Genomic DNA, 15,853 nt, shown 5'->3' with positions numbered 1-15,853 from the left:
CTTTCAAAAATAAGGACATTTCTAAGTGACCCCGAACTTTTGAACAGTAGTACACTAATTGACATACTAAACAATATAGACCATTACCTTTACCCTAACCTATAAATATATATGAAGTAGTTATAGCCTGAAATGGTGAGTTGTCATTAATTGTCTCTTTCTGTTTCTCTCTCTTCTAGGAGCAGTATGTGTTCATCCATGATGCTCTGGTGGAGGCTATCTTGAGCCGGGACACCTTGGTGACCTCTAACCTCCTCCATACTTACGTGTCGGACCTCCTGACCCCTGGAGCGACAGGCAGGACTCGCATGGACAAACAATTCAAGGTATTACACTTCACTTTATACCCCACATTGTATAAACTTCTGAATCAAAATGAATGGCTTCACATCTCAGGCATTTAGCCAACACATTTTTTGATTGTTTCTTTTTGTTTCAGTTAATTAGTCAGCGTCAAGCGAAGCATGCAGACTACAGCACTGCTCTGAAAGATGGCAACGCTGAGCGGAACAGAGCCAGAGCCCTGATGCCTGGTAAGCAGGGACAGATTTCTTAGCTCTCATCCATGTTGTAACTGTAATGCCCATTAATGTCATTCATTGCAGTCACATTGGTGGCTGTTGGGTGTAACATGATGCTGTGCTGCTTGTAAAAGCCCTCGATGCAGTTTTTCAATGATACTTTAACTTTTAATATCATTTTTTGTCATTTTTTTCAACATTGTGAAAATATATAGCTGCAGATTGAGGAGGGAAGGCTTTCACAGCTTCACTATTTCTTCCACAGACTTCTTTTTTAAAATCACACCTTTAAGGCAGTGACACACTGAAATGTATTACTCTCTAGTAGTTTGTGGGCTTATTTTCAGGTGTTGTATTGTTAATTCATGTCTCTTTGTGTCGTGTAGTGGAGAGATCCAGAGTCTGTCTGACCGCTTCAGAGACAAACTCCACAGGCTACATCAATGCCTCTTATGTGATGGTAAGACAGCTGGAAATGATGTATTTAATACCATTTTTAATTTATGAACAAAACGTTTGCTGGTAGTTTGATGCTGCTCGCATGTTTGTAGGGACATCACTACTGTAAGGAGTTCATAGTGAGCCAGACTCCTCTGAGCAGCACAGTGGCTGATTTCTGGAGGCTGATCTGGGAGCACAACACACAAAGTGTGGTCTGTCTGCCAGACACACACAATCAGGTACAGTGTAAAGACACACACACTCTCTACATGGTTCTTCTACATTACTGTATATAATCACAAACACTTTTACATTGTGTTGATTCAGACTGAAGAGAGGGAGCGTTGTGTCTATTGGCCCAGTAAAGACCAGCCAATGAGCTTTGACGGTTTTACTGTGTCGTGCTCTGGGGAGGAGCGTGTGTGTCTGTCGAATGATGAGAGACTTTTGGTGCAGGACTTTACAGTGGAGTCTCCACAGGTAACACACACACACACAAGAGTATATTTTACATATATAAAACATTAAATACAATCATGTACAGACTTGTGACTCACTTTTCAATCCTTTTGTTTTCCTCTGCACCCATTTAGAGTAATTACGTGTTGGAGGTGCGTCAGTACAGTGCTGCCTGCTGGCCAAACCCAGACAGTCCCATCAGAAACAGTTTTGATCTGGTCAGCACAGTCAAAGAGCACAGCAGACACACACAGGGACCCACAATTGTACATGATCCGTGAGTATGACACAGACACAATCCCTCATTAGGGGCCCAGCAGGGAAGCTGCATGGGCACCCACTTTGTTTTTATCTTTTCTTATATTTCTTGACAACCACTAGAACTATATGGTATAACATTTAGAAATGTGTCACATTAATTAGGGACAGTACCCTGATGCTTTACACCAAATTTTATTTCTGCTCCTTAAGCACTTTACTGCCATTAATGGGCCTTTGACAGACTTTGGGAGCGCATTTGCCCATTTGTGTCCGAAATTTTCAAAAAAGAGATACCATTGGATTCCTTGGATCAAGTCAAGTTCATATTACTATGTGAGGTCAGTTTCCACCGTGTTAGATTTTACACAATTTTTTCCCCTCTTTTCATGCTCCAAGTTCCAAAATGATCTTTAGACCGGCCTTCACAGTAGTTATCATACTGAGTTTTTTACTCAAGGAATGGCGGAGTCATGTGACGATCATGTTTGTCCATCTGTTTGTCTGTTCGCAACATTGCTCAAAACAGACTAATGAATTTGGATGAAATTTTCTGGGAAGGTCAGAAATGACACAAGGACCAAGTGATTAGATTTTGGCAGTGATGCGACTTATAGTCTGGATCCATGAATCTGTTAAAGATTTATGTATCATTTCAAGATAGCGGCAAGGCATCACTGTAACCATGACAACAAGTGAACACTACATCAGCTGCCTGCTGACGATCACATGATTGTGATCCTACTGCGAATCCACCACTGTGTTCTTATCAGGACTTATCTGACAGAAATGATACAAGGAACAATTGATTAAATTGTGGGGGTGTTTCTGAGTCCCATCAATTCCTGCTGCCTGCTACATATTTAGGTCACGCTATTCGGTATCCTATACATAACGTACACATGCATAACACACACCTGTGCTCAGCCCAAGGTAAATTTGTTTGTGCATACATCTATATTAAATGGACACATTCTATGCTGTCATAATTTCTGCCACAATTTTTTTCAAGATTTCAGGCATCGGAAATCACACAACGACTGAGCAGCCTTGGTGGAGTACTGCGCTCGCTGAGTGCTTTTCTTGTTTCAAATGAGGCCAGTTGAAATAAATAGCAAAACTACATACCAGTTATTTCACAAGTGTGATCATATCTCAGCAACTTGGTTCATGAAATCGAGACCCCAGATTATTTGAGCACTTAGAGGTACTGCAGTAAGAAGAAAGGCATTTTTCTTAATCCTATTGGATGTGTTGCCTGTAAAAATGGTTGCCATCCCTAGTGAAATCTTGGTAGATTATAAGAATAGAATCTGATAACGGATGGAATCTGCCAGCCTGCCTGCTATGCTGCATTTAATCAAAAACCTTAAAAGTTTTCTGTGACCAAATTTTCACTAAATTTGGCACAAATCATCTTCTGCCAAATCCTTGCAAAAGGTATTAGATCAACTTTTTTTATTTTCAAAGCCATTTGCCAGTTACAGCCTATTAAATTTGGCAGCAAAGGTGCCAAACAGGGAGTGTTTGGACTGGAAGTGGCTTTCTTAATATAATTTAAAAAATCTTTCCACAATCAGCCATCTGACTGCTGGTGAGACGCTGCAATAAGTAAAACCAACTTTTTTTTACTTGTAAGCGTTCATGTGTTTCCCTCCAAAGGGATTCTGGAGTAAGTAATGCCTTGAGAGATCCTGACCATGAGGCATGATAAATTGTGATTTCATGTTAGTTAGCACAGCTGACATTAGGTGTTATTTGTAATGTGAGGGTTTAGATACTTGGTCATCTGTGATCCTTTGAGTCTGCAGAGTCAAACTCACCATGAATCATTTTGTCCAAAGCAGGCAAATGGCCACAACAGGATATGACCTCCTCTATCATTTACTCCCACTCTTTGTTCAACTGACATAAAACATGCTGTCAGTGCTCACAGCTACACTTTCACCATTATCAGATTAAGTTGCCATGGCGATGATGGCGTGTAGAACTGCTTGGCCCCTTCCTCACTGCTCGCAGACATATTTCGTTTAACATTTTGTTCTTTCTTTGTGTGTGCAGTTTGGGAGGTGCTACATCAGGGCTGTTTTGCGCTCTCACCATGCTGTCCAGTCAGCTGGAGGAGGAGGGAGCAGTAGACGTCTATCAGGTGGCTCGGATGACCAACCTCATGAGACCTGGGGTATTTAATGATGTGGTAAGTACTGGGACTCTTAATGTTCTCATTTCACAATCAGTTAACCTATTTAGACAGAGGCAGGTACTGTGTGTTTTAACATTATGTTACGGGAGGAGCAGTCTTGATTCTGTGTTTTTCCCCATGTAGGAGCAGTACCAGTATCTGTACCGAGCTGTGCTGAGCCTGGTGAGCAGCCAGGAGGACCAGAGAGCCCTGCAGAGTCCAGAGACCAATGGATCTGTACCACTGGGACAGACCAACATCGCAGAGAGCCTGGAGTCGCTCATGTAGACACGTATTTAACACGCAAACACGTCACATATACAGAAAACTCATCACACACCTTAAACGTGGTAAGAGGATAACACCATCATTTCTGTCTGTGGTTCATAGCTGTGTCAGCTGAGCATGCTAAGGATTTAATATTCAGTCATCTTTATTCATCACATCTTTTCTCACATTATAACAGTCCAAAATAACCCAGTCTCTTGCTTTCAATCATATCTTACAAAATGAAATCTTACTTTTCATTATGAGTGGAGGCTTTTACCAGGAGCTCCAGCTACTCCAGCTGTCTGCTATTGAAAGGATTTTCTTTTGACAAATTTCAGGTCTGTCTCACAACCTCACTAAACATATTTGTCAGGTTTGGACACACCATTAAAAGTGACCTTTAGCTACCTGTCGGTGTTAGCATGTCCAGCAGACACAGCTCATTTCTGGTGATAACCCTCATATGAGATGAAGTAGCCAAAAGGTCAAAGGTACCACTTTATAATAAGGCACCCTCTATACAGGTGAACTAATGGCTTTAGTAACAGGTAATAAACCTCATACTAATAATTTATGGAGTAGTTGTAAGCAATGAATGAGTTTGGACTGTCAGGCTGTGATAACTCCCTTCAGATGGAGACATACTTTAGTATTAATGAATCTAATTAATGATATCCAGTTTTTTCACTTTTAATAAAAATGTAAGCAAGACATACCCCATGGACTTCAAAAGTCCCTCAACTATATATTGACCCAACTGCAGATTTGAACTTTTTATTAAATGTTTTATATGTGAGATTCGGAAGCATCTCAAAATTGTGTACATAAGAGCCAATTAAAAAACAAGCCAGCCACAGCCATTAGCAATGGCCATAATGAGTTGTTGTGAACTCAAGTAAAGTTACTGATAGAAAGCTGGCACTTTGTGATATGGAAGGTCACTCGCAGTCTGCTTAAAAATACATGGAGAGCCAACAGTTTCAAAGGGAGGGACTCACATGCACCAATGCACACTAACACTGCCAAAAATGGAATAGAACATCGAAGATCACAACATACACAGAGGGAGCGTAACTTCATTCTCTGCTGAAGCCACCATGACTCCGCTCTGTGTTTGCACAGCAGATAGTGGTTTGCTGCTATATTAATGCTGCGGTTATCTTCAAGATCTTGCATGTTTCACCTTTAATGGCGTACCTACTAATTTTATGTGTGCATTTTATACCAAACTGAAACTACCGTGGGATTTTGGTAGCTTCATAACTGATCTGTAAAGTGTTAGTAAATGATTTATTAACCATTATTAAAGCCATTAGTTACAGATAGGTGGTGGGACCCAACAAAGCTTCACTGCCTTTCAAACAAGAACCTACAAACTTTCCAACTCAGCAGCAGACCAAGGCCAAACATTTGCTACAAGGTTTCTTTAACAACTAAATGAACATGAAATACAGCAATCTGTGTTACTGGAAATGATCTTTCTTAATTATAAGGAGTCTGCTTTGTAATTCCAGTAAGAGACCGAACTTAGATTCGTGACTTGTGTCTATTTTATTCTTTATGTAACAATTATTTCTTTTATTTTTTTCTTATCGACCCCTTATTGCTTTTTTAAACTATTTTTTTTCCTCTGATGACTTTCTTTAAAAAAGCATACATATTAATAAAAATGTCACTAGTAAGATTTCTGAAAGAATGATAGATGACTTTAATGTCCAAAGGGAAATAATGCAGGAAATGACATTTTAACAAAACCCTGGTTTCCTATGAATATTTTTTGCACTGCACATTAACCAGCACATTGTGGGACTCAAACTACCATGTATCTTTATTTAGAATAATGTTTTAATAGCCAAATTCTCCAAGGCCTCACTAGTGAGAATGAAACGACTGCTGTTTTTTTTGGGTTTTTTTGTCTCCTTGCCACTGGCTCCATGGTCTCTGGTAACCAGTGCCTTTTGCAACTCATGTTCTTGTACTTTAAACCTGTTTTGATACAAATGTGCGACTAATATGCCAAAATATGGATGTGTCATTTTTATCTATTTTCTTAAAGGTGATCACTGCCTCGCTGAGCTCATTAGAAAAATGTCTCGAGGCTCAGACGTTTTGTAAAAGATTTGGGATTTGATGTGGCATTCTGCTCAAAATCCAGAATAACAGAGGTCCTTTGCAATGGAATAAAGCCTGACAGATGATAATCCTCTGTCTTATCAGTGTAAGCTAAGATTTAAAAAAAAAAAACTAAAAACAATCATCATTCAGTTGAGACTGTGCTGTTCAAGTGTGGCAAATATTCACTCTTAATAAAAGGAGAGAAAGGAGTGAAAGGAAAGAATAAAAGGTGAACTTAGTGCTATTTTGGGAGACTTTCCCTTCTGTTTATCCTCAGCAGCATTAAGGTCTTACAGCTGAGACTCTGAATCCCAGCACATCCCTCTGCTACTTGCTACGACTGTTTTGAAGGAGTCCAAATGTTACTGTTGTGTCAGACACCATCAGTTGACCTCACTTTCAGACGAAGGCACGGCCTCTCTGTGGCTGTTTTGCACCCCAGTGTATGATTTCTTTTTAGTCCATATATATGGAGATGCAAAACCATAGAGGAGTATGCAGCTGAACAGGCAGCAATTCAGATCTGCTCTAATTGAAATAAAGATGTTTTGGTGTAAATATCCCTGAATACTTCAAAGGCCAAATTACTGTATGTTTATACTGTATCTCTATATATTTTCTATTTTACTATAAAAGGTGATTTTCTAGTCATTTACACATATATAACTGTGTGGATTCTATTTGATAATTTTAGCCTGCAAATATTGATCATGTTTATAGTTTTAATGGAACGTTATCTCTTTTTATCTCTCTGATTACAGTAGCAGCTTCATGTCTATACCTTTATCTCCAGCCATAAACTGGTGCAGTATGTATAAAGCAGCAAGATTAAAGATTTCTTTCAAACCTTCTCTTGTCTCTTCTTCATTTTAGGTGTCATGTTGTCAGAGACAGCAGAAGAAGTGGTCCTGCTCAGACTCAGGCTGGTAGGGAAAGATGTTCTTGTTAAGTTACGTCTACACTACCAGTCAAAAGTTTAGATACATCTTCTCATTTAATGTTTTTTCTTTATTTTCATGACTATATATATATATATATATATATATATATATATATATATATATATATATATATATATATATATATATATAGTATCAACCTGACTTCTGCACAACACAACTGATGGTCCCAACCCCATTAAGAAGGCAAGAAATTCCACTAATTAACCATGACAAGGCACAGCTGTGAAGTGAAAACCATTTCAGGTTCCACCTCATGAAGCTCATCCAGAGAATGTCAAGAGTGTACAAAGCAGTAATCAAAGCAGAGTGGCTACTTTGAAGAATCTAAAATATAAAACATGTTTTGACTTATTTTTTGTTTACTACATAATTCTACGTGTTCATTCATAGTTCTGATGCCTTCAGTGAGAATCTACAATGTAAATAGTCATGAAAATAAAGAGAAATCATTAAATGAGAAGGTGTGTCCAAACTTTTGACTGGTAGTGTATGTTAGACCCTGAATCATTTCTTCTCAACAAGGAAAGACACAGAGCAGATTTATCATGCTTTTATTTTCACTGTCATACACTGTATTGCATTGTCTCCCCTGATCGACCTGTACATGACATGATAAGGAAGCATGTTTCCAAAGATTAAGTCAAACCAAAAAATATATATTTCTATATAATCATTTTAATATTTGTCATTACACATTATACTGTAGCAGTCACATAAGATAAAGTGTATATAGTGCATTAAGAATAAACCTCGTTATGCAGTGAGAATATGAGTGCCCACCCTGGGGGTATTTAAAGGCTTTTCCCATCCTGCCTTTGCACTTTGCATGGATGATAAATCTACACACACCTACTCTCATCAAATCAAGTGACATTTCTAAAGCTTCACACAGCTGGGTTCCCATGTACCTGCTGAATTCCAGAAGATGTTTGCAGTGGGTGTGTTTACATGCACTTGAGGTAATATCACATTACCAAGGCAGATTTTTTTAAATTTTTTAATTAGAGATAACATTTGCACAGCCCTCGGTCTTGTTTTACCAGGAAAAGCAGTTATATTACCTCATCCAAATTGTGACAGCAGTGTTTAACCAATCATCTCCGAAAAATAATCCAACATGTACACTACTGTTCCCAAACTTTTGAACGGTATTTCCTTATATGTCAAACAAGGCTTGTATAATTTTGAGGGCTCTTTTTCAGGCAAATCGTGTTCTTTTTGCATAATATTCCTTTTTAATTCAAACTCAAAGTCAGCCTAAACCTCTAGGGAACAAGATGCAAACATTTCTTCTGTCTTTAACGTTAACAAGAACATGTGATCACATCCAAAGAGATTCAAAGAAAAACTATTTTGCTTCTTTTTGACACCAAAAAATCAAAACAACACAACACAAAACTTTGTATTGTGCTCTGATTCCTGATCATACTGAATGACTAGCAAAGTCCACTCTGGTTCAGTGAACGCCACCAAATGTTCACAGTAATTGTTCACCACTGACCGTATCAGTTTGGTTCAATTTCCGTCACATGTGTCACTAAATGTTTCGATTTTTCTCAGTGTGCACACTACCTGCCTGACAGTGGCTAGAGAGTGGGAGTGGGAGCTGCTGCTGTTATCAAAGAACAGGACAAAGAAAACAAAAAAAGTCTCATGCCTATGGTAGTTAACTGCTTCAGTAGGAGCATTTTTTTCTGGAAATGCTGTAAAAAAAGCTTTGAGCAACAAGAACACTCATCAGCCCTCACTTGTCTTTCATTATACTTTGATACAACAAAGCTAAAAATTACTATTATTATTATTATGGCACACAGAGATGTTAAAATCTAAAAAACTGAAAAGTATGTTCTCTGTCTTCCCTCACAGATGCTGTGAGAAGGCACTGTCTGACTCTTTAGCAGTGTAGGTAATTATAGCTGAAAAATCCAAATCAAAGCTCTACTTCATCGTGCTGCCTGAGCTAGAATGACAGTTTAATGTACACCCTCCTAATGTACTCCTATTTGAATTTATGGAATTCCTGATGATATTAAGTGACTGCAGATTCTCAAATGATGCAATTACTGATAAAATCTGGCACGTTTCATAGTCAACATTTCAACAGTATTAATTCCAAATCCCTCAAACAGAGGAATTCAGCCCTTTTTAATATTTCAAAATAACAGCCTTAAATAGTGGAATATTCTGGGGGATTCTTGTGGAGTTTTTAACCTTTCGTAGAGTCTAGTTTTGTTTATCTCTAACACACTTGTGACATGATGGCCAGTCCTGCCAATGGCTGGTGAAACGTGGTAGTAATAATCCAAAGTGCCTTAAAACTGGTTTTACAAATGTTTTTTGAGGAAGAATCTGCACCTAACATTTCCTCCAGGACGTACATAATAGGTTTTATGGAGTAAAACACTGAATGGAACTCCACAAGTTACTTTTAATGGGAAAAACTACTCAAGAAAACTTCTTACTAAAATACAAGAAAAACAAAATAAACACAGTTGTGTCTAATAAAGACCTTATTCTCTGTTAAAGTGAGGTGAATAAAAACCCAGGCCCCTATTTAAGAACGTATGGTATACATTAGTTTATTAACTAAACACTACATGATAAATTAAATGAAAGCAAAGTTAAAATATTATAAGTCTTGTGTAATAACACTGAGTACAAGTACAAATAATACAGGCACAAATATAAATTGTATATTTCTTATTGTATAATATATAATTTTGGGAGAAAAGCTACATTCTCTACTTTGGCTAAAAGGTTACATCACCACATCTTCCACCTGTTTCAAGCATATAGTGAGAAACTGAAATGAATCAGTCTCTTGTATTTTTTTTTTGTTTGTTTTGTCACATTGCTGTAAAATTATGCGTGGAGGTGAACTCCAGCTGTCACTAAAAACCTGCTGATCTGCTTTGTAGTTTTATTTGGAAAAATGCTCTCTAGTAGGAAACACCACGGTGCTCTACAGCATTAAAAGTCAACAGTTAACACCTTGATAGAATTCCAATAAACAAATAATCATTTGTAGCACTTAAAAATGTTACATGTAGCACCTTTGAAAAGCAAGAAAAAGAGAAGTGACATGTTTTGAGAGCAGCTTCGAGTGTTTGCTAAAGCAGAGGCTGTTGCTCATATTCTACTGTGACAAGATTTGTAAGAATATAGTGCTGAACACAAAATATAGTGCTGAAGCATAGTAGTGGGTTGTGCATAGCTCTTTTTTCCTGGTCATTTCTGAATATGTGTGGGAGTGTGTGTGTGTGTGTGTGTGTGTGTGTGTGTGTGTTTGTACTCCTAAAGGCACTGTCAGTTGTCCTCTGTTCTTTTCTGCAGCCTTAATTTCCTTGACAACCCTGTTGGACAAAGAGGCAGAATCAGAGAGAAGTACAAAGCCCTGAGTGAAGCCATGTGTGTGTGTGTGTGTGTGCGTGCTTACAGAGTTGGTTCGTTTGCGTTTCCAGCAGTCTGGGTTGAGTCTTTTCTGCTCGTCTGCGAGTGCTTTGGCCTGTACTGTGAATGTGCGACGCTCCTCACTTCGCATTTTCTTCCACCGCTCACCGAGGAGGACGCTGATCGCTCTGCAACACAGACACAAACACAGTGGTTTACCAAACACAGACACACAATAACACCTCTCGGCACACGTGACGAAACACTGAGCACACCGACCTGTTGTCCTTGCCTGGGTACATCTGTGTGTACTCCACTCTGAACTTCTTGGCAAACAGCATGAAGGCGTTCATTGGCCGCTTGCACTTGGTTGGCGTGGCAGCGTTGCCTCCTTGTGTGCCGACAGGCCGACCTCTGGCTGCCTTCTGCTGACTGGAGTGGGAATGACTGGGACTGTGCGGGTCTGTGATTTGTCAACAGTTCAGGTAAAACTACACATGTGCTGTAAAATACATCCAATACACTGAGCTGACAATTGCAGCTGCCTGGTTGTTTTCCTTATATGATTGATTGATCGATTTCTTTATTTTCATGTCATGCACACAAGTCACAAGTACCACCAGACACAAGTACACTAGCATTGCAGCAATACATCCAAAACACACATTATTCTGCTGTTCAGCTCTTAAACAAAATACGTTGCCTTTTATCTCAGGTCTGGCAAAGAAATTCTGCCATGAAAAAGGTTCTTCTTCTAAAACATAACTCTAATTTTTCATGGCCATCCAACCAAAAGAAATCTGAATAAACAGAGGACATTTTACAGAAAACTTCCTCCCTTGTATCTTCGTATAGGACAGTAAAACATAAAATGAACCTTATTCTCAATTTCACCTAAATTACACAGCAAACTAAGTCTGTTCTTGTCTGGAAGCTGATGGTTCCTGAGTGTAACTGTGCTCACAGGGATCTCTGTGTTTTGCTTAAATTATACTTCACATAAGGTTCCACACTGTATCTATCCTTTACAAGACAATAAGTTCTTATAAATGGAACAATGCATGCTCTTAATGTTATTGTTTATTGACACAATGAGTGACTATAATAAAGTACCTTGTAACACGTCTCTGTCTGGAGAAACAGCTTCTCTGCTGGACTGGGAGACGTGTCGCCGTCTGGCCATACTGCTCAGCACGTAAACCGCAGACGAGTCCAGAGGAGTGAAGTCATAACTGAGGAGGAGCCACACACACAAACACAGGTCTGCTAGTTTAGGTTGAAAACAGCATTACTGGACACGTTTGGAATTCTTTAAGCCTGAAACCATATTCTGATGTCCATATGAACACTGAATCAGGTCTGACTTGCTGTTATCGCTTCTCTTGCTCACTGAGGCCATTTAAACATATAATCCAATATCAACTGAACTTTTGAAATGTCACAAATAATTTTTAAAAATTGGACTTAAGCTTGTGTATTTTAGTACTTTGTAGCAAGTAGGCTGTTCAGTGCTGTCAGAAGGTGGCGCTACAGGCTGCATTATGCATAGTTGTGATAAATAGAGTAGAAGAAGCTGGGAACAAAACCAGTAACAGAAGAAGAAGCAAACTAAACCTGTCTATCCTTAAGAGAAAAGCATAAAGTCTACCCAAGTTATTTTCAATTTCAGCTGAAAATATTCCTTTAGGCCAGTTGGTAAACAGCTGTTGGATATGGTTGATGCTACATGGAGACGAAGACAACAAAGGAAGATGAAACAACTGATCAGTCATGTAAGTGATGTTCAGAACTTACTCACAAAAGGTCATTCAATCTCTCATAGACCACATTAAGCCTTTTTAAAATAGTCTTTTTATTGTGAAATTGGTGTTTGTTTTTTTAGAATGTTTGTTTCCATTAATTTCTTCTAATGTGATACGTCGAAATGCACATGAAAATACACTACCGTTGAAAAGTTTGGGGTCATCCAGACAATTTCATGTTTTCCATGGAAACTCACACTTTTATTCATGTTCTAACATAACTGCACAAGGGTTTTCTAATCATCAATGAGCCTTTCAACACCATCAGCTAACACAATGTAGCATTAGAACACAGGAGTGATGGTTGCTGGAAATGTTCCTCTGTACCTCTATGGAGATATTCCATTAAAAATCAGCTGTTTCCAGCTAGAATAGTCATTTACCACATTAACAATGTCTACACTGGATTTATCATTCATTTAATGTTCTTTTCATTGCAAAAGAATGCTTTTCTTTCAAAAATAAGGACATTTCTAAGTGACACCAAACTTTTGAACAGTAGTGTACATAATGGACACATGGCTACTTTCTAAGGCACTTACAATGGAAATAATTGGAACAAAAGTCACAGTCTTCATCAAATCTAAAGTGAAGCTAAAATGAGCCTTCAGTGGTCTGAGTTTAAGAAACCAAGCGAAGTTACAGCAATGTTAGCAGAAAATCCCCTCCCCTGGAGCTAATAAAGGAAACATGGTAACAAAAAGACTGTTGCTCTGGAGGTGTCTGTTACATATTCGAATTTTGCACAAAACAAAAACAGCCAAAACACATTACACAAGGGTTTTCTTAATGTTCAGTATGAACAGGATGAATATTTGCAAAAAGCAATTTGATCATTGTTTTAAGACAAACTTGAAGAAGTGCAAACCTGTCCTGTAACACTGACTCATCTAAAGGGAAAACTGCCCATGCATTCATTGTCTGCTGGTAGTGGAACGTTACACTGTGTTCTGCTTTACCTTCTGAATGTGTCAAAGACCAGTGAATCATCCGTGTGCTTTGCATCTCTGTGTCCAGGGGGAAGGCACACATCTCCTACTTCCATTTCATAGCACGGTATCCCATAATGCACCACAGTCAGGCTCGGGTAGAATGACGACCACCCTGGCAGAAAGATGGACAGATTTTATGTGAAACAGTCGTTATAATTAGGGCTGAAACGATTCCTCGAGCTATTCGAGTAATTTGACTATTAAAATTCCTTGAGGCAAAGTTCTCTGAATAGAGGTTTTGTTTAATCCACTACATACTAGACCCTGGGTCACTAACTGGTGGACCACATCCAAGTCCGGGCCCAGACGCTATTTTAAATTTGATGGGACGCTTCTATTTTAACCAGCGCAGTTTTTCTAGTGTTTATGGTGTTTATCAGTTCAGAGGCTGAAAAATGAAGGCAGTTCAACATATCCAGGCTTTCTTTGTGCGAGTCAACAAAAACTAAAACCTCAGTCAGAGTTAACAGGTATGAAGGTGGCTTTCAATTTTCTTTGTGAACTCAGACTTTCTGCTTCAGACTCGTCACAAAAACATGAATGTTTAACCATCATTTGACTCCTTTTCTGGACAAAATGAAACAATTGTCTAATGGAGAACAATGAGGAACATAAAAATTTATGTAAAAAGTTGCAACTGGAAATGATATGAGACAGGAATGCTGGTAGAAAACTGTTAAACGTGTGTTAATGTATTTATTTTACTGATCAATGCAGCTGATTATTGATAACAGACAGCTGCACAATAAAACTATCAGACTTCATAGATTCAAACATATTGTGTTGAAGTGCATGTAGGTCTGACACTGTCTCATAATGAAGGAAATCATTTTAATTTGTGGCCAAATCAAAGTGAAACTAAAGTTACTGATTGAATGTTCTCTGTAATAAATACTAATAAACTGATCAGTTTTCTTATTTGTGTTCTATCAGCTGCAGTAGCAGCAGTTTAAACGGACCAAACATAAAAACATACTTATGTGATTTCTGTATCACCAACTAAATACATGTAGATTCCCATGGCTTTGAGTTTTAGTTGAATACTCCTGTACTATACTATATATGTACAATACCCCTGTACTATACTATATATATGTACAATACCCCTGTACTATTCTATATATGTACAATACCCCTGTACTATATATATATATATGTACAATACCCCTGTACTATACTATATATGTACAATACCCCTGTACTATACTATATATGTACAATACCCCTGTACTATACTATATATGTACAATACCCCTGTACTATACTATATATGCACAATACACCACAGATGTCCACTCATGTTCCACCAGGATGATTATTTCTGTTGCACAGCGCGCTCATTTCCGTTTTTGATGCTGTAACACGCATGCAAACACGGAATCCAGTTACTCGATTAATCGCCAGAATAATCGATAGAATACTCAATACTAAAATAATCAATTGCTGCAGGCCTAATTATAATATTGTAATTTCATCACTTTCAGTGTTGTTTCTTCAACCACACTCTTACCTTTGTTTTTGACATAGAAGGGGTGATCAAGGTGGCAGTGGGCGGTCATGGGGGTACATCCAAATGCCCCGGGGTCAAAAGTCAGCTGTAGGACAGCCTCGCCAGACAAAACGATCTCTGCATGCTCCACCAGCTGGAGACCCTCAGAGCCATAACTCTGCAAAAGAGTGAACAGTGCTTATTTTGGAATACGTAAGTTTTGCCTTCAATTGTCAGTTTACCTGTTTAAGTTTTTCTCCTTGAATTACACAGAGTGCTGCTGTTATTATACAATTTGACTAAAGAGGAACTTTGCTGCTGTCAAGTCGTACCAGAAATGCTGAATTAAAAATGATACATGGATCAGAGGCCTGTCAGTCTGCTGCTTGCTTAATGTACCTTCAGAAATCTGGACTGCTCCTCATCAGCAGCGTCTTCCTCCAAGTCTTCAGCGTCCTGCCACTCCACATTAGAGCCACTGTGGAAACGCAGATGAGTTCCTGGTGACAGAGACGAGCAGCTCCTCATCACACACACGTTAAAAGAACCAGATTCTTCACATGCTGACACTTTTTCCAATTTAAATACCTTTACATTTGAGCACAGAAACAAGCCACTTTGATTGACTCTGTTTGTGTGTTTCTACCTTTGAGGAAGCAGTGCCAGGCAGTTGGTGGGCAGGAGAAGCTCCAGCCCATGTCCTCATCATCAGACAGAGAGGATCTGGTTGACACTGCAGAGCCACATTCACTGCTCTTCTGTGGAAACAGCATGAGAAGCACAAACAGCCATGACTGGGACGAATCGGCTGCCTTCATGCAGACTGTAAGCCTCACAGATCTAAACACTGCAGGTTGAGACTGGAACCAAAGAACTTAGTGTTTCTAACCGTAATACAGTCATTTCATTGTGAAAGCAGAGTAAGAGGGCTCAGATGAATGACAGTGACTGTAAAGTAAACATTAGCTCTAC

The 15,853-nt window shown here is 38.8% G+C and overlaps 2 protein-coding genes across 4 annotated transcripts in view; one reads left to right on the top strand and one right to left on the bottom strand.

Annotated features, from left to right (window-relative positions):
* ptprz1b (protein tyrosine phosphatase receptor type Z1b) overlaps positions 1–7,096 on the top strand; it is a 74,712-nt gene extending 67,616 nt beyond the window's left edge. For all 3 annotated transcript variants that reach the window (XM_035955156.2, XM_035955155.2, XM_035955153.2), the window contains 8 exons: positions 180–326; positions 440–533; positions 908–981; positions 1,073–1,201; positions 1,290–1,442; positions 1,556–1,698; positions 3,741–3,876; positions 4,006–7,096. In XM_035955156.2, coding sequence (XP_035811049.2) covers positions 180–326; positions 440–533; positions 908–981; positions 1,073–1,201; positions 1,290–1,442; positions 1,556–1,698; positions 3,741–3,876; positions 4,006–4,149 — 1,020 coding nt within the window. In that variant the 3' untranslated portion in view covers positions 4,150–7,096. The remainder of the gene's footprint in view (positions 1–179; positions 327–439; positions 534–907; positions 982–1,072; positions 1,202–1,289; positions 1,443–1,555; positions 1,699–3,740; positions 3,877–4,005) is intronic.
* A 647-nt stretch (positions 7,097–7,743) lies between these two features.
* LOC111578551 (HMG box-containing protein 1-like) overlaps positions 7,744–15,853 on the bottom strand; it is a 17,089-nt gene continuing 8,979 nt past the window's right edge. Inside the window, exons 6-12 of the mRNA XM_023285404.3 lie at positions 15,281–15,381; positions 14,903–15,059; positions 13,360–13,504; positions 11,712–11,830; positions 10,878–11,061; positions 10,645–10,786; positions 7,744–10,561 (exon numbers count right to left, since the gene is read on the bottom strand). Coding sequence (XP_023141172.2) covers positions 10,544–10,561; positions 10,645–10,786; positions 10,878–11,061; positions 11,712–11,830; positions 13,360–13,504; positions 14,903–15,059; positions 15,281–15,381 — 866 coding nt within the window. The 3' untranslated portion in view covers positions 7,744–10,543. The remainder of the gene's footprint in view (positions 10,562–10,644; positions 10,787–10,877; positions 11,062–11,711; positions 11,831–13,359; positions 13,505–14,902; positions 15,060–15,280; positions 15,382–15,853) is intronic.

The sequence above is a fragment of the Amphiprion ocellaris genome, chromosome 21, assembly GCF_022539595.1.
Source record: "Amphiprion ocellaris isolate individual 3 ecotype Okinawa chromosome 21, ASM2253959v1, whole genome shotgun sequence".
NCBI lineage: Eukaryota > Metazoa > Chordata > Actinopteri > Pomacentridae > Amphiprion > Amphiprion ocellaris.
The sequence above is the reverse complement of the archived record's forward strand: the minus strand, read 5'-3'. Positions and strand labels throughout refer to the sequence as shown.